The sequence below is a fragment of the Peromyscus eremicus genome, chromosome 5 (genome assembly GCF_949786415.1).
Source record: "Peromyscus eremicus chromosome 5, PerEre_H2_v1, whole genome shotgun sequence".
Lineage (NCBI taxonomy): Eukaryota > Metazoa > Chordata > Mammalia > Rodentia > Cricetidae > Peromyscus > Peromyscus eremicus.
Window position 1 is genome coordinate 42,817,202 of NC_081420.1, and position 22,399 is coordinate 42,839,600.

General features: G+C 41.1%; 1 protein-coding gene and 1 pseudogene across 2 annotated transcripts in view; one reads left to right on the forward strand and one right to left on the reverse strand.

Annotated features, from left to right (window-relative positions):
• Positions 1–22,399, reverse strand: part of Amph (amphiphysin) — a 198,510-nt gene that overhangs the window by 75,722 nt on the left and 100,389 nt on the right. For both annotated transcript variants that reach the window (XM_059263370.1, XM_059263369.1), the window contains exons 3-4: positions 11,912–11,966; positions 3,976–4,070 (exon numbers count right to left, since the gene is read on the reverse strand). In XM_059263370.1, the coding sequence (XP_059119353.1) occupies positions 3,976–4,070; positions 11,912–11,966 (150 nt within the window). The remainder of the gene's footprint in view (positions 1–3,975; positions 4,071–11,911; positions 11,967–22,399) is intronic.
• LOC131911385 (small ribosomal subunit protein eS7-like) lies at positions 16,232–17,216 on the forward strand (annotated as a pseudogene).

Genomic DNA, 22,399 nt, shown 5'->3' on the forward strand with positions numbered 1-22,399 from the left:
TCTTTCACATCATGCATCTCAATCCTATTCATTTTCTTGTTCCTTTGTATCTGCCCTCTGCCCTTGCAAATAAAACAAAATTTAAGAGAAAAAAAGAAAAAAGAAAAGAAAAAAAGAAAGAAAGAAATCTCATCATGGAAGCTGCAGTGTGACACGGTGAGTCATGCACTAAACCCTTTTGTCCATACATCTTTACTTCCAAGTGTTCATTGCAAATTGTCACTGGTCTGGTCCGATATTTCTAGTGTCTGCTACACTATCAATGTCGGGCCCTCACTGGGACTCCTCTTGGATATCCTGCTGTTGTCCTGTGTCATGGAGATCCTGCAGCTTTAGGTCTACAGGACCAGACTGGCCCCTTCACATGCACCCTCAGATCACAGAAGGGGTGGATGTTGGGGTGGACCAACATAACCCTGGTTCTGAGCCTGGGTAGTTGCAGGGTTGGACAGTCTACCACATCTCCCCTGTCCTCACCACCAGCGTTGCCCTGGCTCGTTCACACCTTGCAGCAATAATCAAGGGGCAGGGCCAGTTCTGCTTTCACACCCTCAAGGTTGGCTCTCACACACCTGGACCATCAGGGCCAGCTCTTCTTTGTTGCCCAGGCAAGACACAGGGCCCACTTTCCTGAGTGCTGCAGCTAGTAAGAGGGTGGGTCCACCACAGGTGGCAGGGGTAGCGGAGGAGGGTACATTACCCTCACCATCAATGAGTGGTAATTCTTGATCTTGTTAAAAAAACAAATTTAAGCCAGGCGGTGATGGCACACGCCTTTAATCCCAGCACTCGGGAGGCAGAGCCAGGCGGATCTCTGTGAGTTCGAGGCCAGCCTGGGCTACCAAGTGAGTTCCAAGAAAGGCGCAAAGCTACACAGAGAAACCCTGTCTTGAAAAACCAAAAACAAACAAACAAACAAACAAACAAACAAAAAACAAATTTAAAGCTGGATATAATGGTTCACACCTATAATCACTGAACTTGGGAAATAGAGATGAGAAGATCAAGGCTAGCCTCAGCTACACAGTAAGTTTGAATCCAGTTTAGGCTACATGAGATCATTTCCAAAATAAACAAATGAAGCTTGATTTGCATTTTGTTTCCTTTTTAGCACATCAAAAACTAATCCTAGTTATTATAATGCCCAACTGAAGAATCTTATGCAAATAAAGTGATTTAAATCCACTGAATGAAAAGGGCTCATCATTGGTGGTGAGTAGAGACTCTGAACATGTAATGATCAATTGCTTTCTTATCCAAAGGATAATGTTTGCACATGGAACTGAGGGTCCAAATATCCTAGAATCCACAGGGACCCCTGCAGTATTACAGCCATTTCATTAAAGAATCAGTGTCAATACTGGCATTGCCACAGAAAAAATGGAATCATGTAATGTTTGAAGGACAAGAATACACTTTTCTCATCCACTTCTCTTTCACGGGGTCATCCATGTGTCCCTCCTAGCGTCTTTCCCTGTTAGCTAGCCTCTCTGGAGTTGTGGGTTGCTGTCTGGCCATCCCTTCCCTCACATTTAGTATCCACTTATGAGTGAGTACATACTATGTTTGTCCTTCTGAGTCTGGGTTACCTCACTCAGGATGATATTTTCTAGTACCATCCATTTGCCTGCAAATTTCATGATATCATTGTTTTTTACTGCTGTAATTCCATTGTGTATATGTTCCATATTTTCTTTATCCATTCTTCAGTTGAGGGGCATTTAGATTGTTTCCAGGTTCTTGCTATTACGAATAATGCTGATATGAACATAGTTGCATGAGTGGACTGGGTGTGGGGGATGGCAGAGGGCTAGGAATGTGAGATGAGAACATAGGAAAATGGGAGGGTCAAGCTGGAACAGGGACAGAATGGGAGGGCAGGGAGGAAGATGCCATGACAGATGAGGACATCATGGGAATAGGAAGAGGCAGGGTACTGGGGAGGCTCTCAGGAATCCACAAGGTTGACCCCACCTTGGTCTGCTGGCAGTGGTCCAGAGGGTGCCCGGACCGGTCTACTCTGGTGACCAGCCTAGCAAATAACCTAGTTGTCGTCATAGAGCCTTTGTCCAGTGACTGATGGAGACAGATGCAGTGATCCACGGCCAGGCACCAGGCTGAGCTCTGAGAATCCAATTGATGAGAGAGAGGAGAGATACTGCAGGCAAGGGACGTTGAGATCATGATGGGAGGATGTGCAAAGATGACCAGCCACACTAGTGGAAGCCCATGAACTGTGGACTGGTGGCTGTGGAGCCCCCATGGGAGTGGACTAGGCCCTCTGGATATGGAAGACGGTTGTTTGGCTCGAACTGTTTGGGGGGCACCCAGGCAGGGGTATCAGGATCTGTCCCTGGTCTATGGGCAGGCTTCTGGAATCCGGTGCCTGTGGTGTGACACCTTGCACAGCCTTGGTGCAGTGGGAAGGGGCTTGGACCTGCCTAGGCTCAGTGTGCTGGGCTCTGCTGACTCCCCATGGGAGACCTCCATTTGGGAGATATGGGGATACACGGTGGCTTGGGAAGAGGGCTGGGGGTGGGTGGAGGGAGGAGGGGGGATCTGTGGATACATGTGGAGTGAGTAGAAAATTTCTTAAGAAAGAAAAATGAAAAAAAAAAAAGCTAGAAGCCTGAGCCATTAGACCAAACAGTTTAAAAAAATACACTTTTCCATTATTCTTTGAATTTTCCCTGTTCATGATGAGTTTTGAGAATATATTATTAGTCAGAAATGTACAAAGTGAGATAAGCATTTAACAACATGCTGTTGAAATATGGTGTTTTTATACTGAAAAATGTAAGATGATTAAAAAAAAACACTTGATAATTGCATTAGAAAATGGTGCGTAGGAACAATTTTGCCAAATTCACATCCTGAAAGATTTGAGAAGAGGGAGTATATCCAACAACAGCATTTCTCATGGATAGATGCACTCTTGTTTCAGTTCTAATGAGATCACAAAGGCCAACATCAGGCAGCAGTCGGAGACTCTGTGAACCCCTTTCCCAAGGCTGTAAAGATGTGCAGCTCATAGAATTAACTGTCCCCTGGGCTTTGGCTGTGTCTTCTAACTCAGATCTCCTGTTCCTCGAGGAACTGTTGACTCACCTAAAGTGACGATATGACAAACAATTGCTCTTCGTTTCAATAGAGAGCTTGTGTGGAAGACAGTAGTCTGTCTTCATTGACCACAACATCAGTGACCACAACATCAATGACCACAACATCAGTGACCACAACATCATCAGTGACCACAACATGCTCTGAACACTGACTAGGGTTCCTGAACACAAAGACTTCAAATGTGTTTTCAGTTAGTACAATTATTATTCCCATCTTGTACATGGGAATGAATCCCATGAAGACAAAGGAACTACCTGAGGTCACACAGCCATTCTGGCTGTCTGTTCCACTCCACTTTCCACAGAGTAGTGACACCCACTTGCTCACTTCCTGCAGGCCAGGCAACCCAGAGCTATAGTCTTCAGATATGAGGGTATTTCTAAGTCCAAAGATGCCATGATGTTCAGTTGATTTTAGTGAATGGGACTAACTGTGCTATGGAGGATGGGCAGTCTTCTGAGCTTTCGCTTCTGCATACCAAGAAGGTTGGTTAAAAGGGAGACAGGAATGAAAGGGTGAACTACTGCATAAAAACCACACCTATAAAAGGCTCCCCCCAAAACATCTGTTACAACCTGTGTTATGTAATGGAAAAGAGCTATTATTGTTAGTTTGAAGAAAAGCAATCTTTAACCCAAACCTTCTCAAAGGTTTTGGAATTGTTTTTGGAATCAACTTCCCCTCACACTACAAGTGGGAGATGACTTAGGCAGCAGAACTCCAGGCTGCTTTCTGAGTGTCTAGTCTTGCTTTGTGATTAATGCCCTGAAGTGGGGAAGGGAGGTGGGATGAGCAGTGGAAGCCTTCGGGAAGCCACTCTAGGACTCCTGTGAGCTGCCACCCTGCTCTTACCTCACCAACCATCTTCACATCTTCCCGTCCATACCAATCTGGCTCGTAGACTTCGTGAAGTGACTCGGTGAGCTTCATTGAGGCCTCCTGCATGCCTGGCAGTGGAGAGAAACACTTCCTGTTACATGGAATGGGGAAGGCATTGCTCCCTTCTCCCCCGCTTTGATAAGTGACACAGAAACAACGGTTAGGGCACACCTCCTCTGTGCTTGAGAGTCCCTGATTCTCGTAGTCTTTCTCACAGGACACCTTTTCAGTTACTTAAACCACGGTAGCAAAACACTGGGTCTCAGAGGAAGTCAACACTGTCATATTCTAAGAACTGTAACAACAACGCGCTCTAGTCACTTATTAAAGGGAGTCTAACAACAAAGATCTAGAACACCGAAATAATAGACAAAGCTGCAAAATTCTAAAAGCAAAATTAAGCCTGAGTCACTGTATAAAAAACACTTTCAAAGCAAGTAGAAACATTATAAATAGGACCTTAATATGTATCAGTTGAAAGTGGTTACTTGATTTAAACAGTAAAATTCTTGAAAGTGGTTACAATTCAAGTGGTACTTAGGTTTAAAAAGACAAGTAAAAATGTGTTTTCTCGATCTCTCTCAAAACTAGGAATTTAGTTTGAATAAAACCTTTCAGAAAGGTTTGACTTCATGAGCCTATGGGTTTAAATTTTCTTTACATATCAATAGGTTACAAACATACACTTATTAATAATAGTAACAATGTGGAGTGTCTATGAGCAGTGAGGATATAGAGCATCTCCAGGGCTTTGCAGTCACCACCCCCTTACTTCCTCCTGACATGGTCAGACCCAGCAAAGCATGGAGGATATGGTGCAAATGTTGGGTCCACATGGAGGTAGCTCATGAATGACCAGAATAATAGGCAAACAATTGCTGGAAGAACCCGCCTGGCCAAGTTGGTATCTAAGCTTTTGTCACTAAGGGGTTAACAAAGGAAAGCAGGGAAAACTTAATGCAGTGAAGCAAAAATTGAAAGCATTTGAAAATTGAAAATAGCCACATGATTGCTGGACAGATGGTAATCAGTTCTGGGTTCACCAAGAAGTGTAAAAGGATAAAATAAGAGAGGTCTGAGATGACAGTGTGTATCCCAGAAAAGTGTGTGAAAGCCAGCACACAATTTGACACGTAAGCCTATGTTTTCTCTGTCTCCCTGGCAATAATACATAGGTAATGGTCCTCACACCCTTGAGGTTGGGTGTGTCTCAAGCCATATGAGGTGAGAAAGCCTGTAAAGAAGAGTGCACTACTGAGCATGGCTGAAGATGTCCTTGACAATGAGGTGCGAAGCCCATGTGGCTGAAGAGACTTGTGTGAACATCTGGAATGAAGGCAGGGAGAGTCAGTGAGGACTGAATCCTCTGTGGAACCAGGTGAACCACAGTCATACAAGTATAGACAAGGCAGAGGTGACATAGAACCTGTGCCCCTCCCTACATTCAAGCAAGTGAAGACATATTCAACCATGATAAGGTTACCAAAGAGGTGACAACTACATCATATGTCATATTCACCCCAACCCAGATACACACAATCTTGCACAAGAAACATGCTCCTCCATTTCATGACAAACACTGGTTACTGGTTGTTGTGCTTCTATATTCCAAATGACAAAGGCTTCTGGGATTTTCTTTAAGTCTTTGTCTGAGTCTGAAGAAAATTATAAATAGCTATGGAAACAGGATCTGGATAAGCTGGGGATGGCATTGCCAGCCAAATGACCTTTATGGTGTAAAATGAAACTGACCTCAAACAAAACAAAGTTTTGTAAGGTTTTATTCATCAATGCTAAAAGCACAATGTTACAGTAATGTTTCTATTAGACCGAAGTGACTGTCCATTAGTGTGTGTATACACAGGGAATTTGGAAGATGCCATTTTAACGTAGAAATAGGTTCCAAGAAGTTGACTCCATAGGAAGCAGGTGGACTGTAGTTGCAATTTTCTTTGGGCCTCCAACCAGCTTCCCAAATAAAGACAACACATAGACATTATTATGAATGTGCAGCCTTAGTTTAGACTTGTCCTCCCGCTAGCTCTTTTAACTTAATTTAACCTGTTTCTATTCATCTACATTTTGCCTTGGGGCCTTTTACCTTTCTTTTGTTCTGTATGTCCTACTTCCTGCTTCCTCTGTGTCTGACTGGCTGGTCCCTGGCATCTCCCTGTCCTCTCCTTTTCTTTCTTCTTTCTGGAGCCTAAATCCCTCCTCTTTCTTACTCTCCTTGCCCAGAAGTTCTGCCTATACTTCCTCCCTCCATTCAGCTTTTTATTAGATCAATCAAGTGCCTTAGACAAGGTAAAACAGCAACACATCTTTATATAATTAAACAAATGCAACACATCTTTGCATAGTTAACCAAATATTCCTCAGCAATGGACTGAGACCCAAGTAAACAAGGGCGAGCCTTCCTTTTGAGGGGAACAAAGACTTTCAAGGATTTTAACAGCTGAGGATTTTTCCATTTGAATTCATCTCCCAAAGTTTATGTTTTAGAAATTTAGTCCCCAGTACAGCACTGTTGGGAGGTGGGGGCTTTAAGCAGGAATTGTCAGGAGGTTCTGTGCTCAAGAAAGGATTGATGCTGCTATTGAACAAGTAGGCTCATTGTCATGAGAGTGGGGACTTCTAAAGAATGAGCTTGTCATTTCTCTCTCCCATGCCCAGGAAATACTTCTGCAGTGGTGTGGTATGGCAGAGAAACTTTCCAGAGGTGGAATTTTGATCTTGAACTTCTCTGACTCCAGATGAGCCATTAAGTTTCTATTCGTTATAAATTACCCAATAGCACAAAAACTAAACTAAACTAAAGAACTCACTCTGATGGCAGAATATAACACAAGAAAAGAACAAACAGCTAAAAAAATAGTTTCTTTACATGTAATTTGTTAACCTCAGAGCAGAGTTCATGCTGAAAGCTACTACTGGCAATTAATATCTAATACATGATATTTTATCAGATTTATAATGGACAAGTTTTTCTAGCAAATACAGACCACCACATATAGGGAGAATATTCAGTTCCTATTGGATAGGAGCCTCTATTCAAAATTTTGGACTTTCTCCAAGGTATTTAATAAGATTTCCATTTGATGACAACTTCATGACCTTGTCTTTATCCTCTAAGACTAGAGGTAGAGCGCACACGTTTAATCTCAGCACTCAGGAGGCAGAGCCAGGCGGATCTCTGTGAGTTTGAGGCCAGCCTAGTCTACACAGTGAGATCCAGGACAGACACTAAAACTACACGGATAAACACTGTCTCAAAACCCCCCAAAAACAGACTAGCGGTAGAGATTGCACTCCAGTGAGTACTATTTGCTTGCAGACTCAGGGTATATATTTTAGTTAAAAATAATACAGCCAACCACTCCAACAAGCCTGTAAAGTATTGTCAATGGAGTCACTCTATGTGGGGTGACAGTGCTCCCTGAAAGAGCCACAGATCACCTAATAGAAACCCTAATTCCAGGCAAAGAAACCTCCTTTCTTATTGTTGGTCAGGGGTACTCAAGACTCTCAAAACAATGTAGACTGCTGCCATGATCCTCGTTGCCTCCTGGAACTTGAAGGTAAAATCCTATTTCTGAAGACACACCACACATATCAGACATGAGACTTGGAGGAATAGAGCTGGAACTAACCTGGAAGCCTCCTCCCAGAGGACTAGCTCTCATAGTATTAGAAATGCCATGCAAGCTGTCAAGGCAGAAAAGAAACCAATAGTCTCCCCAAATGGAAAGCCTACAAACCACAGCAATGATAAGCATGAGAAGACTGTCCCAAGGGTACGAGAGTAGCACTTTCATCTGAGGGGTTACCAGCTGCTATCTAGTCGGAATCAAGGCTGTTCAACTGGAGGGAGTTCATGCTTGGTACTATAAACGTAGCAAATTACTGCTGGTTGGAGGAGTAATGGACTCTAGAGGACAGGTTACCTACTATTGCCAATTTTCCAAATCAGTATAGTTTCTAACTATATTCTAAAGACTTAACCTTACAACCACGATGAAGTGTAGCTTTTATCCCTCATCAAAGAAGCTAATTTTAGGTAGTAGACAGAGCTCCACAGATGGTCAGAATGCAGAGACTAAATAGCCACAGTGAAACAAACTCCAATTGGCATATCTACAACACAACTTCTATCCCTAAGGTTTGATGAATATCACAGGAGAGAGGCAGAAAGATTATATGAGTCAGAGTCAGGGCTCTAGTTTTGAGACAGTGCCTGTGAATGCAGCCAGTGGCTCAATGCTTCTCCTAAAATTGCTGCAGCTCCCAGGATCCCCTGGGGCTGAATCCCGTTCCTTTGTGTTGCTGCTATGATCTTATGTGCATTGCAGTACTATCAATTATCCAATGTATTCTGTGAAAACAGAAATTGGCCTCTAGTGAAGTGTTCCACAATGTGGAACTTCAACACATAGTGAAATGTCTTCACAACACCAATTATGATCTACTTAATGCATGCATACTCCTTGTGTTTAAGTGTGTTTCCCAACCCAAAACGTATTCCAAGGAACATGACTTATTCTTCATGACACTGAGAAGAAAAGCCTTCTGGGGTACACTGCTTACCCCACAGCAGCTCTGCAGAACACAGTACCATAGGCAGCTCCAAGAAACACTCTGAGAAGCTCACTAGGCATCTACATAAACATTTATTCTAACCTTCTTTGGCCAAAGTAATTTCAACACAGAACACTCTTTGTGGAATATAACTAGCTAATACCAACCAATCAGCAGAAACCAAGGAGGAGCAAGCTCATCTTATCCCTTCTCCTTCAGAGAGATGTGGTCACCAGAAGCAGCAGGCAGGTGCTGCTTTCCTGCACCACCCAGTTTCTCACTGGAACTAATGCCTCACTTAAGGGGGCTCCCTTCCTAGGTCATATTAAAGAAAAGAATTACGACAGTCTTTTCCTGCAGCATCCTCTATACTAATGGGGTAAAAGAGACCAACTTACACAGAACTATATAGAACAGTGGTTCTCAACATATGGTTTATGACCCCTTTGGGGTCAAAAGATTCTTTCACGGGGGTCACCTAAGACCATCGGAAAACACAGATATTTACATTAAGAGTCATAATAGTAGCAAAATTACAGCTATAAAGTAGTGATGAAAAAAGCTTTATGGTTGGGAGTCACCACAACACAAGGAACTGTATTAAAAGGTTGCAGCATGAGGAAGCGTGAGAACCACTGATATAGAAGGAAAGTTTATTCATTCAACAGATATATCCACACCAAAATGTGAGTTCACATGGAGAAAAGCTCCAATTTTGGAATAACATGACTTTCTGTGTTCATACCTTAAGTTGATCATGATAATAAATATCTAGAGAAACTTATATTTTCTGATAGAATTGTTGCAAACAGTACTTGAAGTTAATTTCGAAGCGGTTATTGATGAGCTTTATGAAGCTGCAGGACTAAACTGCTGGCATTACATGTTGGAAAATGTAAAATAGAGTTAATGGCATTTATCAAATATCTGTTGGAAGACTATAAACAAGTAAGATGCCTAAGGTGCGGAGCACAGAGTGCAGAAAGTGCTCTCGAAGAAGTAAGAGTAGGAGGGTCAGAGACACGAGTCATCGGGGAAAGACTTGCCACCAACCTAGTGGCCTTGGGTTGATCCCTGGAACCCACATAGTAAAAGGAGAGAACCAACTCCACCAAGTTTTCCTCTGATTTACACACACACACACACACACACACACACACACACACACACACGAAAGTTTTGCATAGATGAGCTAAAAATCAGTGAAACTGATGCTCAGCGTTAGTCATGAAGTTCAACAGCCCTGTCAGAAAGCAGATAAAACCGAAGGTTTAGAGAACATAAAACCAGACAGGGTACCATGTAGGTGGTCTACAAAGCATGGTCCTGGGACTAGGTAAACTCAGGTGTTTCATTTATGTCATTGACAAAATACACACAGGACTGGGTAGATGGCTCAGTAGCTAAGAACACATACTGCTGTGCAGAGGTCCCAAGTTTGGTTCCTGGGACCCAGCACCCACTTTGGGTGGCTTACAACCATCAGTATGTAACCCCAGTTCCAAAAGCCTGTGATGCCTCTGGCCTCCTGGAGCAACCACATTCGCACACACATCCCCACACAGATATGCAGGCAAACACATAATTAAAAATAACAGATGAAGAAAATCTTTTTAAAATACAAACAGTAGAATTATCTGCCTCACAAAGTTTTCATGAAGATCGAAAGTGTGCGCCTGGCAAGTGTAAAGCTTCCACACATTTCAGTGTAAAAATAACTGTTGTTGATCATTATCATTATAAATAGCTTTTCATCATTAACATTCTCAGTACTTCATTATTTATCAATAGCTTTATAATCAGTTTTACACACTCACTCTGAATCGTGAGAACACTTTCCTAGAAGTGAAATGCTGTGTCAAAAGGTATATGTGGAAAAACTCAAAGAACACTCATTTAAAAGCCTCTGCCAAATTGCTTCCCAGGAAAGTGATCTTATCAGAAAAACTTCCTGTGTCCTTGACTATCCAGAGGTGCAGGGATGGCATCTCCTGCGTCATTTTCTAAACCATTCCTTGGTGAGTCCAGAGAATAAGCATTTTTCATGTCACAAATCTCAGAAGTTCTTTATTTCTTTTGGTTTGGCTGTGCTGGGGACTGAACCTAGGGTTTCACCTTAGCTAAGCAAGTGAGGGTTCCACCATAAAACTATGTCACCTGTTCTTAACCCCCTTTACATGTTTATTTTGACACAGTTTCACTAAGTTGCTCAGGGCAGATTTGAACTTATGATCTTCCTGCCTCAGCTTCCCCTAGCTAAATCTTCTCTAGCTACTTTTCTCTTCCAACATTTTGTTCATTTTTAAACATAAACTATTCTCCATTTAGTTTACTTACTAAGTGCTTTGTATCTTAATTCAAGTGCATTGAATAAATTGTCAAAATTATGATAATTTTAAATACATGTTTACATGGTAAAATCTCTTGTTCTTGGTTTATATCTTTTGGAGTATCATATAAAGACACTATTCACCCAAAATGATGGTTTAGTCTAATACTAAAACTTTTACAAATGCATGTTTAAATCTTTATCTGAACTGGGCAGTAATGAAGTGAAACTGGGCCTTCCATGTTTTTCTCAGTGTATGGAGAGTTTTCCCAAGACTGCTTGTAAGATCCTTCATCCTCTCTCCACTCATCCTGAGGTCTGCTCTATGGAGTATCAAATCTGTGGGTACTCTTGGCTCTGACTCAGAGAAAAGGGCCTGGTGATGAATGGATAGCAGCCTGGCTGCACACACACCTCACCATCCATTTCTCTCTTCCCTCTCCCACTAGCCTCCCAGATTTCGTGACAAAGGTCAGAAACCAGTGCAAAAGCCTCTCTGTTCCCTATATTGTATACTGGCAAGACTTTGTAAACAGTTGGGTTTTTCTTTCCTTTTTCTTTGCAAGTCACAGGCATGTGTTCCCTGGTTACCCACCCCACCTGCTTCTCCTGCAGCTCCTTGCTCCTTATAGTGAGAGGGCTTAAGCGAGTCTATGAGTAGTGTACCTTGGGACCTAACTCCCCCAGAAGGGAAACCAGCTGCAGCTCTGCTTCAGTGAAATCTCCCATTCACTCTGTCTAACAAGCCTTCCTAGAAACCCCTGGCATGTGGGTGGCATTTATTTTTAGTTTGCGGCAGAAGGGCAGATGTATATTTGTCCTTGTGTATTCTGATTATCATTTCAATGGAAATTGGAAGTGGGTGGAATGAAACACCTGTGTTCAAGTATGCTGCTTGCCAGAAAGCCAAGTGGTGCTCTCATTAGCACTCACTCCCGTCTCTTACAAATTCCAAGAACAACCTGTGCTTAGAAACAGGCAGTAAACAACACACATACACATTACCTTTGATTGCTGCTAAATATCCTCGGAGTTCTCGCTGAAGTCTGGTACCCTCTGCCTGAAAAACACACAAGTACAGAGATGCTAAACATCTTGTCTATATTTTGCACGCAAATATAAAGAAGTGATAAGATTCAGTTATCATTGCCAGAACTTGTTACTGAAAAAAAATATGTGTGTAAGCACACTCTGAACAAGATGATATGCCCATTAGCCTCAAGATTTATACAGGTGTTATTCAGAGTTAAAAAAGATTTTGCTAAGAGTACAAAATAGGGCCCAGCAGACAGACCCCTATGCACTTAAGAATCACCAGTAGAAGACTACTATATACTCTCTGCTTCTTTTAATTTTGACACCTGGGAATAGCAATATAACTTTTGTCACTTCTGTTCAGAATAGTAGCTGGCTGTGGTAAGTCAGTCTAGTGTCCTGTGAAGAGGCAAGTGCTGATGCAAAATACAGATTTGGGATTTTTTTTTTTTTTTTTTGGTTTTTCGAGACAGGGTTTCTCTGTGTAACTTTGTGCCTTTTCCTGGAACTCACTTGGTAGCCCAGGCTGGCCTTGAACTCACAGAGATCCGCCTGGCTCTGCCTCCCGAGTGCTGGGATTAAAGGCGTGCGCCACCACCGCCCAGCTGGGATATTTTATTATTGTTGATCTATCATAATACTTTTAATAAGAGCAGTACTTCCAGCTTTAATAATATCAGAATTGGCTATAGGAATGTGAGAGGAAGTGCCATGCACTACTAAGCTGGAAGTCATCATACAGCCTTGACCTGTCTTTCCTTTGCCTTGTGTCCCACAGTGTTCCAGATGGAGGCTGCCTGTTTGTCCAGGGTCCCAGGGTGACAGAAACATACAATACAGCTCATTTTTGCATTTCCAAAAGTAAGAACCATTTCTGTAGAAAGCCATGGAGATAGTGTGACCTCAGTGGAATGTAGGCCAAACTGCCCAATTAAATGAGTCGGTGAACACTGAGAATGCTGACCAGTAGCGAAGGCAAAAATACAACAAAAGATCCAATGGAGTTTCTGAGTGGATAAGCACTATTGGGATTTGCAGTAACATTCAGAAAAGAAAACAAACTGGAAATGTTAAGGACAAAGAGGATGGTTAGAAGATAATAGAAACTTGAACAATGGAAAGAGATGGGATGTGCTGAGAGGGAAATCAGGTTTCACATCAGAGATTAGGAGATTTAGAGGGAATCAAATCTGAATTGAGACGTTTGATTTCCCTGGACTGATTTGAACCCAAAGCAGTCTGACACTGAAAGTTCTAAAAGGTACAGTTTAGGATGATTTGGGTTCCTCAATGTCACATTTCTCAAAGCAGGTAAGTGGAGAATCTGGGCTGCATCAGTGGCTTCTGTAGGGCATATATGGAAGAATGGCACACACAGCCATTAGGCCAGAACCTCACAGATGTCTCAGGCTTTCAGATGCTAGCTCTGCTGTTTGTGGTTCCTCTTTGGAACAGCCCAGGATCACAGAGATGAGGGCAGCCTCACTTCACACCAAGAAAGATGCTTTACCCTCAGCATCTCAAGCAAACAGCATGCAGAGCCCACTGTAAGAATGGTGGCCATGAGTCACCAGGATTGTTCAGAGTATCTGGAAATAGCAAAAGAGTAGCAGGAAAGAGCATTCATCTCCCAAACATTCATGAAACAGTATGTCAGATGAGTCCACAATTAAGCCATTGCCTTTTCTTTCAAAACAAGAAAAAAATTTAAATTATTCATGCTCCTCTCCATACACTGGATTCATCTTCCCAACAGGAAACGATAATGTTATTTTTTAATGAAATGAGATTCTCAGAAGAGATTTGTTTTTAATGTAACAGTGAGGAAAAGTTCAGGCTGTACACTAGCTTAAATCGATGAGTTTAATTTAATCAGAAAATCGAGGCTAATTTAAATTACTTCCTTCTTTCTCAGTTATTAACATGTTTAATTTTCCTTATAAGGTCATGTAAATCTTTCAGTAACAACTACATGGAGCTCCATCTAAAATTCTGCTGGATAAAAGGCTTTGCAGAAAAATTCTTCATCTACAGGATGCTATGCAGTAGGTTCTTCTGCATGTTGAAATTTTCCTACATCGTTACTGTAGGTGAACCATAGATAATTATAATTAATAGATTCTTCATCCATATGTATCCATCCTCGTTTTACATTCATCTATAATATATGCCAAGATACCTGTAGGTGTGTGGTCTAGCAGAATTATTTAATGTTTCTAAGCCCTGGCTGTTAGCAGCTTCTAAATGGAAAAGCATAGAGTCATAGGCCCTCTCCTGTGATCCTGTCCTGTTCTGTAATGGTCCAGCTGATGGCTGTCCTTCCCCACTCCCCTTGTCTGTCTACTGTTCTCCTTTAACACAGTGACACCTTTGCAGCACTGACATGCTGCTTTTCTGGAAAATGCTTTCCCTTGGTTTGTTTCCAATGACCCTGTTTTTCTGGTGTTTGTTTTCTCCATTCATTTCTAATGATCCCTTCACTTTCTCCAATGCCCGTCCCCGCCCCACGCCCCACGCCAGCTTCTCCACAGAGCCCAGATCTCAACACAAGTTCTCTTTGATTTAAGTTGAAAAACTCATCCCACTGCTCAGAATATGAAGCCATTCTAAATTTCTCTGAGGACTTCCATTTCAATAACTCAACTATGAATTTTGTATTTATTCCCTGTATGTAGAAACTACATTTAAATCCCCACATCTGTGGTAGTACATGCCTATACTTTTCTCGACTATTTTTTTTTAATGTAATTCTCCACCAAATGGTATTAAGATTTTTTTCACAGTCTCTTTAGGGCTCATGGCAACAGTAGAGCAAAGGAATCTATTACAATTAAGTCATCTGGGAATGTTCTTCTTTGGACAAGACCCAAGAAAGATCTGCCACCTACAAAGTTCCTTGTTTTGCCAAACATGTTAGTATTGCAACATAGCTCCAATGTTGGTCAGAAATTTTGTTGTTTGTATTTTTTTCAATTGAATCATTTTTAGTTTGTCAGGAACTGCCTGATATTTCTCAAGCTCAGCTGCACCACCACCCTACACCCCCACCACCCCCACCACCCCCACCACCCCCACACCCCCACTCCCAATTGTACTTTCCCACACACAGTCTAAGGGAGTTATACCCTTTTTTCTTCCATATTTAAGTTCTCTCACTCATTCTCCCCATGGATTTTCACACTCTTCCAGCACAGGAGAGAAGAAGGCACCCTCTCAAGTTGCCTACTTCTCAGAAAATAGAAAATCTCCAAGACAACATGCGAAGGTTTCATCATGGTGGTTTCAATAATTAGCAGGCACACACAAAGTGCATACGGATTAAGAGACCTCTCACAGGTTTGAGAATCTATGCCTGATCCTTTCTCCTGTGTGCAGATCTCATCAACACACCCCCTAAGGGTCATATTTAAGTTAGAAATCAAATTAACAGAAAAACACTGCAGTCAACACATCAGCAATGACTATTTCAAATATCTTTGTTAGTACAAGGAAGTCACATTTTACGCTTAATTCAATGTGTTTCAAGTTGCTTTTCACCATGTTGGCCCAGAGTAACAAAAGTTCATTAATTATTTGCATATCTGTCAGGGAGTGCAGCATAGTGTGAGTGAGTGGTACCCAAACAACCAAGGCTTCAAAACAACTCCATTCACAAGCGTCTTCAGAACCTTGGACAGCTGCCACCGTCCAGGAAGTACCTAACAAGCAAGGAAAAAATGCCACTGAATTAAATGTCATTCTACACTCTTGTAGTGACAGGCGGGCTTTCTATGAAGTAAGAGGATGATAGGAGCTGCCATGACCTTTGTCAGACTTCTAGGTCTTTGACTTCAGAACCAGGTCTCCATTAAGGTATAATAAATAGCATTTGAAAAGTAACATTGAAGAATTTAAAGTACATGAAGGATTAACCATAGTAAATACTTATACCCCAGGCTGCAAGAGTCAATAAAGAACAATTTTACTAGTTAATTTTTATTTAAATTATTTCTTTTCAGAAAAAGAAGACATGATTTAGGTATTAAGTTGACAAGATTATGAACAAAAATTTAAAGAATTAATGATGCCAGTTAGTCCTAGATCATTTTGGGAACTATTTTTATATACCACCTTGTACATGATACCCTGGTCAGGGGATGTGAATCATTTATCCCTTACTGACCTAAGAAAACTAGACCCAACAGATGTTATTAATAAGGGTATGCAGGTCTGAAAATTACCTTAAGGTGACAAGGCTTTAATATCTATTTAAAAGTACTAACTGTTGAATTCTCTCAGTATATATGGCAAATGTAATAAATGATTTATCTTTTCATGTAACTTTTGCTACAAAAACACCTCCTTCTAAGCAGATACTCCATAAGAACAAGGCCATGTTCCGCTGGAACACCAAGATTGTGAAGTCCAAGAGTAAGAAGCTGGATGAGCATGAGTTGGGTATCTCTCAGGCCCTGTGCAAGATAAAGATGAACTCAGATCTCAAAGTGCAGCTATGAGAACTCAACCTTACCTTGGCTGAGGAAAATGAAGTTTGTGGTGGTTAGAAACATTATCATAATGTTTGTACAAGTTCTTCAGGAGAAATCATTCCAGAAAGTTCAAGTATAGCTAGTGTGTGAACTGGTAAAAAAAAAAAGTTAATTGGGAAGCATGTGGTCTTCATCGTTCAGAGGAGGATTCTGCCTGAGCCAGCTCAAGAAAGCCGTGCAAAAAGGAAACCAAAGCCCCCTGAAGCATCTCCTGGACTGCAGTGCTTGACGCCATCCTTGAGGACTTGGTTTGTGCAAGCAAAATTGTGGGTGGGAGTATCTGAGTGAAACTGGAGGGCAGCTGGCTCTAAAGGCTCATTTAGACAGAGTGCTTGAAACACTGTGGAGCACAAGGTCGAAACAGTTTGTGGCATGTACAAGAAGCTCATCAGCAAGTGTGTTAATTTCGAATTCCCAGAATTTCAGTTGTGAAGAAATGACTAAATAAATTGTCATTCATAGTAATATATATGTAATATATAACATGTATATATGTAATACGTATTACACATATTTATATTGCACATATAGAAAATAGTTTCATTAAGCCACCTCTCTAATTAAGAAGCTGTGAACTGACAGGGAAAGGCCTTCATATGAAGCCCACAGTAATAACAGATACATGAAACTTGAGCCTGAGAAGACAGAACTTCACAACGTGATTTCAGAAAATTAAACCCTACCGTCTCATCCATGAGGATAGGCCTACATGAATTCTCATCATTAAACTTATTATTTTTGCCCTTTGCTGACATTTCTCCTTTGGTTAAAAGTCATACATCAAAATTAGAATTGGCTAAGATTTATAAGAGTTCAGGAAAGTTAACTCAATAATAAAAGCAATGTTAATAAAATGTGCTTATCCTTTTTTAGACTTAAATGAAATTACATAATCAAGAAACTGAGACTTAATGAGGCTTTAATCAGTACTGTGACTGTTAAGAAGTTAATGAGTAATGATATATGAATCCACGTGTGATCAAATACTCTAGGCTACTGAGTACTACAAGCACCCACAGGGAGCTAGGACAAGTTTGAGTGCTGCTAAATTGTAAGACAGTATTTCAAAGGTAAAAGAGGGGGTGCATCTCTGATACATTGCTCTCATATCATGTTGAGCATTATATGGCAACAAGCCATCATAAAGAACTATAGTCTAGAGGGTGTAGAGATGGCTCAGTGGTTAAGAATACTAGCTGCTCTTCCAAAGGACCCAGGTTCAATTCTTAGCACCCACATGGCAGTTCACAACTCTCTGTAAGTGCAGTTCCAGGAGATCTGACCCCCTCTTCTGGCCTCTGCAGGCACCAGGCACACAAGTGATACACAGACATTCATTCATACAGGCAAAACATCCATGCACATAAAACAAAACTAAATTAAAAAAAAAATCATGCCCTACATGTGGTCATGGCTGCTGAGAGAGGGAGAATCAGTTTCCTTCAGGGACATGCTCCCACATAGGTTGTCATATCCCAAGTGCTCATCCCTGTGCACATATACATGAGCAATGTTGAAATGACTCAGTGTTAGCATACATATATATTCACACATGCTTATACAGGTAACAGTAATAATTAGAGAAGAGATATGAATTTGGGAGGAAACTCAACAGGACCCTCACCTTAACAACAGCTCTCCTGACATCGTCTTGTTCTGTATCCTTTACTGTTCATGTGGGAGACAGCTCTACCTACCATATTCTTTCATGACTAAATTGAACAGACTTGAAAGCTGTATAAAAACAACTGCTGTGTCAAGGTGAGGAATGCATTAATGAGGGGAAAGAATGTACCTTGTCTGTCATTACTCCAGTCACAGCAGAACATCTAAAATGCTCCTGAAGCTGTCACTTACAGTCTAAATTGTAAGCTATCTTCCCAGGGTGTCTATTTTTATAAAAAAAATCATAGCATGGGGCCCCAACCAACAGAAATGTAGTTCCTCACAGTTGGCCCAGATCTGGATGCAGGGAGCTGAAGCTATTCCAAGTTTTGTTTCTCTTTGGCTTAGAAGGAGCCCCCCTCAGTGCATCCTCACAGTGTACATGTACTCTTGCAGCCTCTGCCTCTTCTCACAACAGCACTGGCCATATTGGGATAGGACTCACCCGCATGCCCTCATTTAATCTAATCTATAACTATAAAGATATTAACCCAAAATACAGGCACATTACTAGTCCTAGGCACTCAACAGAGGGATTTGAGGAAACCAAAACAGTTCTTGACTGAACAATGTCCTCAATAGATGCCGTTAAAATGGAAATGTAATTACAAAGTCTGACATTGCTGGGTCATTCCTTATTACAGGAACTGTCCCAAATGTCACAGCTCTGCTATTTCCCAACAACTCCATGAGTCTGCCATGGAGTGTTAGAATTCTAGAAATGGAGTTTTTTCCCTTTAGAAATGGGAAACTGGGCAGAGAAACAGAAAACTTGCCCCAAATACCATCTGTCTAGTAGTCAGAAATTAATTGTTTGACTTGAGGTAGACTGGGCGATTTAAACTCTATGTGTGCCCGAGTGTGGAGCTGTAGCTCTCTATCAGTTCTGTACTATAGGTTGTGAAGAAATGGGTGATGGCAATGAAGGATGAGACTATCCAGGAAGAGTCTGTGGTTGATCAATGAGGAAAATACTAACCGAGGGCACCATTCCTTGTGTTCTCATACAGTCCTCAATTATAACTTAAGATGCCAAAATTGATTACTTGTTTTCCTCAAAAGCTCATAATCCCACAGAGTTTACTTGATGAAATTTGTACAGCATCATGACAAGGTGCTTTGGTCGCATTGCCTGGCTTTAAAATGTGAGCTCTGGTCCACAGTTTTCACAGCTGGCTGGGACTGTCAGCTGCCTCCCTGCTTTGGAAGTTTGCACAGTGCCTTTGGCAACCATGAATGCTAGTCCTCATAGGGGAGACATTCAGGTCCAGTTTCAGTTCAGTGGTAAACCAGCATCCTCTCCCAAAACAATCTGGACATGTGTTTTTGTACCCACAATTAAAGGACCCTTCACCCTCAATAAGGAGACTTCTCTTTTCAACAGATGGAGACCACTACAGTAAATGACAACCAATCAAAATGCAGACTTGTGGAGACCCTCCATAATGGATACATCTATAAAACAATCCCACACCTAAGGCTCAGGGAACATTGCTTATGGAGGGAGGAGGGGGGCCAAAAGATTAGGGAGTTTGCAGTGAGATTGTGCTTTCTAGTAAGGTCAGGAGCTTCACACCCAAAGTCCCACCAATATGACTGCCCAAATGTGAGCTGAACAAGCACAATACCAATGGAAATGCCAAAGTAGATGGGGAAAAGCTCTGGAAGTCTCAACTTTACACGAAGAACTACAGCAACCAAGGAGTACTGAGAGTGGGAGAAATAGTCTTCTCCAGGGAAGAGAACTGCAACTGCTTATCCAATACCAAATGGTCAGGTCTGAAAACAAACATACGAGTAACATTATACAGACTGAACAGGCTATATCTAGGGATATATATATATATATATATATATATATATATATATATATATATATATATATTGTGTGTGTGTCTGCAATAACAGTTGTAAAAGAGGCCATACACCTGAAAAAGATTAAGGAGGGGTATATGAGAAGGTGTAAAGGGAGGAATGGAAGGGAGAAATATTGTAATTATATTAAATTTTAAACATTTTTAAAGTATAAATAAATAAATAAATGATTTCTGTCCTTCTAGTCATACAACCTTGAGCAAGTCGGTTAGGCTGTTTAATTCTATCCTGCAAAATGCAGGTATCACAGGACTTACTTCCTTGAGCAACAACAAAGGCTGTGTAGTGAGGTCCACAAAAGTCTCAGCAGAATGTGCCTGGCATGTTTCATGAGCTCGGTGTGCACTATATGTCCATATCACTACCCTAGTCAGTACTTTTCAAATGTTCAACTATTCCAAGAGTGAATGCTTCATAAATGCTTAATGAAATTAAAATGGTTCAGTGGGTAACAGTACGAATCCAGCAAGCCTGCCAACCCAAGTTTGACCCTGGAATCTAAGTAGACACAGTGGCACACATCCAGAATCCCAGCACTCCTATGTTGAGATTGGAGGGCAGGACGGGAGAATTACCTAGAAGCTTGCAGGCCAAATACCCTGAAGTTCAAAGCTTAGCAACAAACCTAGTCTCAGCAACATAGCAGGCAAAAAAAAAAAAAAATTAAGTTGTCCTCTGACTGCCATACACATGTTGTAGCCATGGACCTCCCCTCCATAATTAATAAGCAAATGAACTAAATTCTGTTCCATGCCATGATGCAGAAGGATACCTTCACAAATAACATGCCAAACTTCCCCAACAACCTCCTTGGGAATTTATGATGCATCCTTGTTTTTCATTTGTACTTCTAAGTATCAAATACACAGATAAGCTATTAAGAAAGTTTTTTATGGTTTTAAATATTGCAGTAATAAGGAGTCTAGGGGCACGCAGGAGCAATTTATGCAGGTGTGCAGGAAACATATAATAATAGATAAGGGAGACATTAAGCTGATCTGAAAATTTACTGACTGAGGAAACTAGAAAGCATGAATATTAACAGCAGAAAAATAATTAACCTAATTCCCAAAATGAAAGTTTTATAACATATCTTTCATTTTCTCATATATACAGCAAAATGATAATTGTAGGTCACTATGTAAATCAAGTAGATATTGTACTTACAGTTTATAACTAGCAAAGCTCTTTTTGAAGAACATTTCAAAAACAAACACCTTCATCTTCTGTTTGTGGTAGTCCAGTGGGGCTTGGAAACTTAAAAATCACAAGCTTCCTTAGAAGACTCATAATCAGGTATGGGTTCATCACATTCAGATATGTATTCAGTTAAGGAGACATTCTATCTCCTGTTTCTGTGTAAAATCAGACTATGATTCCATCACAGGATGGCTCTGCTCTTTAGGGGCACAAGTCAAATGTGTGACTCAATTTAGAAGCCAGAGTAGAATGCAGGGATTAACATTTTTAAAGGACCCCTACCTGATGCTGTTGGAAACTTCATGAACTCTTCATTGTATCTATTGTATATGGGAACTTATGTTGACTAGCATCTAGTACACAGCCCTACACTTAAACACGCCCAGCTCCAGGTTTCAGACAATTGCCATAAGAGATTCCTGGTAAGGTATCTCTTGTTTAGAATGTTACTTTAATGGCAGGGCCAACAATGGGATTACAGGGTGACTTCAGTCCAAATGAAACAATGGACTAGCTGCAAATCTGAAATCAACTACAGCTTATCTATGTAGATTTACAACCATCTCAGATGGTTGTTCCCCAGGAACCCATGAGAAAGATGCTTAATTCTCTGCATGCCACACCAGCATGACACAGTCCTAGGCTGGGATCATTTAAAGAAAAGCTTCCCAACTAGATAATTGGACTTTTCTCTCAGGTGGAAGTGGAGAGATGTGTAATCAGTCTCCTAATGGATATTGAAGAATGAGAAACCAAACCTTCTTCAGCTGCCATGGTTGATATGGGTAGGTAAAAGATAATCAAAGATAAGTAACAGACAAAAGAAGTCTTTAGAGAATAACACAAAGCACCTTTTCCAGGAACAATGACTTTAACTGGGAACAAGCACCACAGGAAATAGTACCAGCAATGATGTTAGAAATGTCTTTAGTCTCACAGACTGAAATTCATTTTAGCTCATTTTAAAGCCTTTGATTTATGTAGGATGGAATGTGGCGGGGGTCATACTGTAGCTAATAAGATTAGACACATATGAGTAAGGAGGCTGAAGATGGTCAGGTTATCTAACAAATATGACAAGCTTCTTTCCTCATCTGGCACCATAGACAGCAACGGTAGCATGGATATGAAGTAGGCCAAATCACCCATTTCTATACATTTCCATTCTCTGCTCCCTCTCATAGGAGCC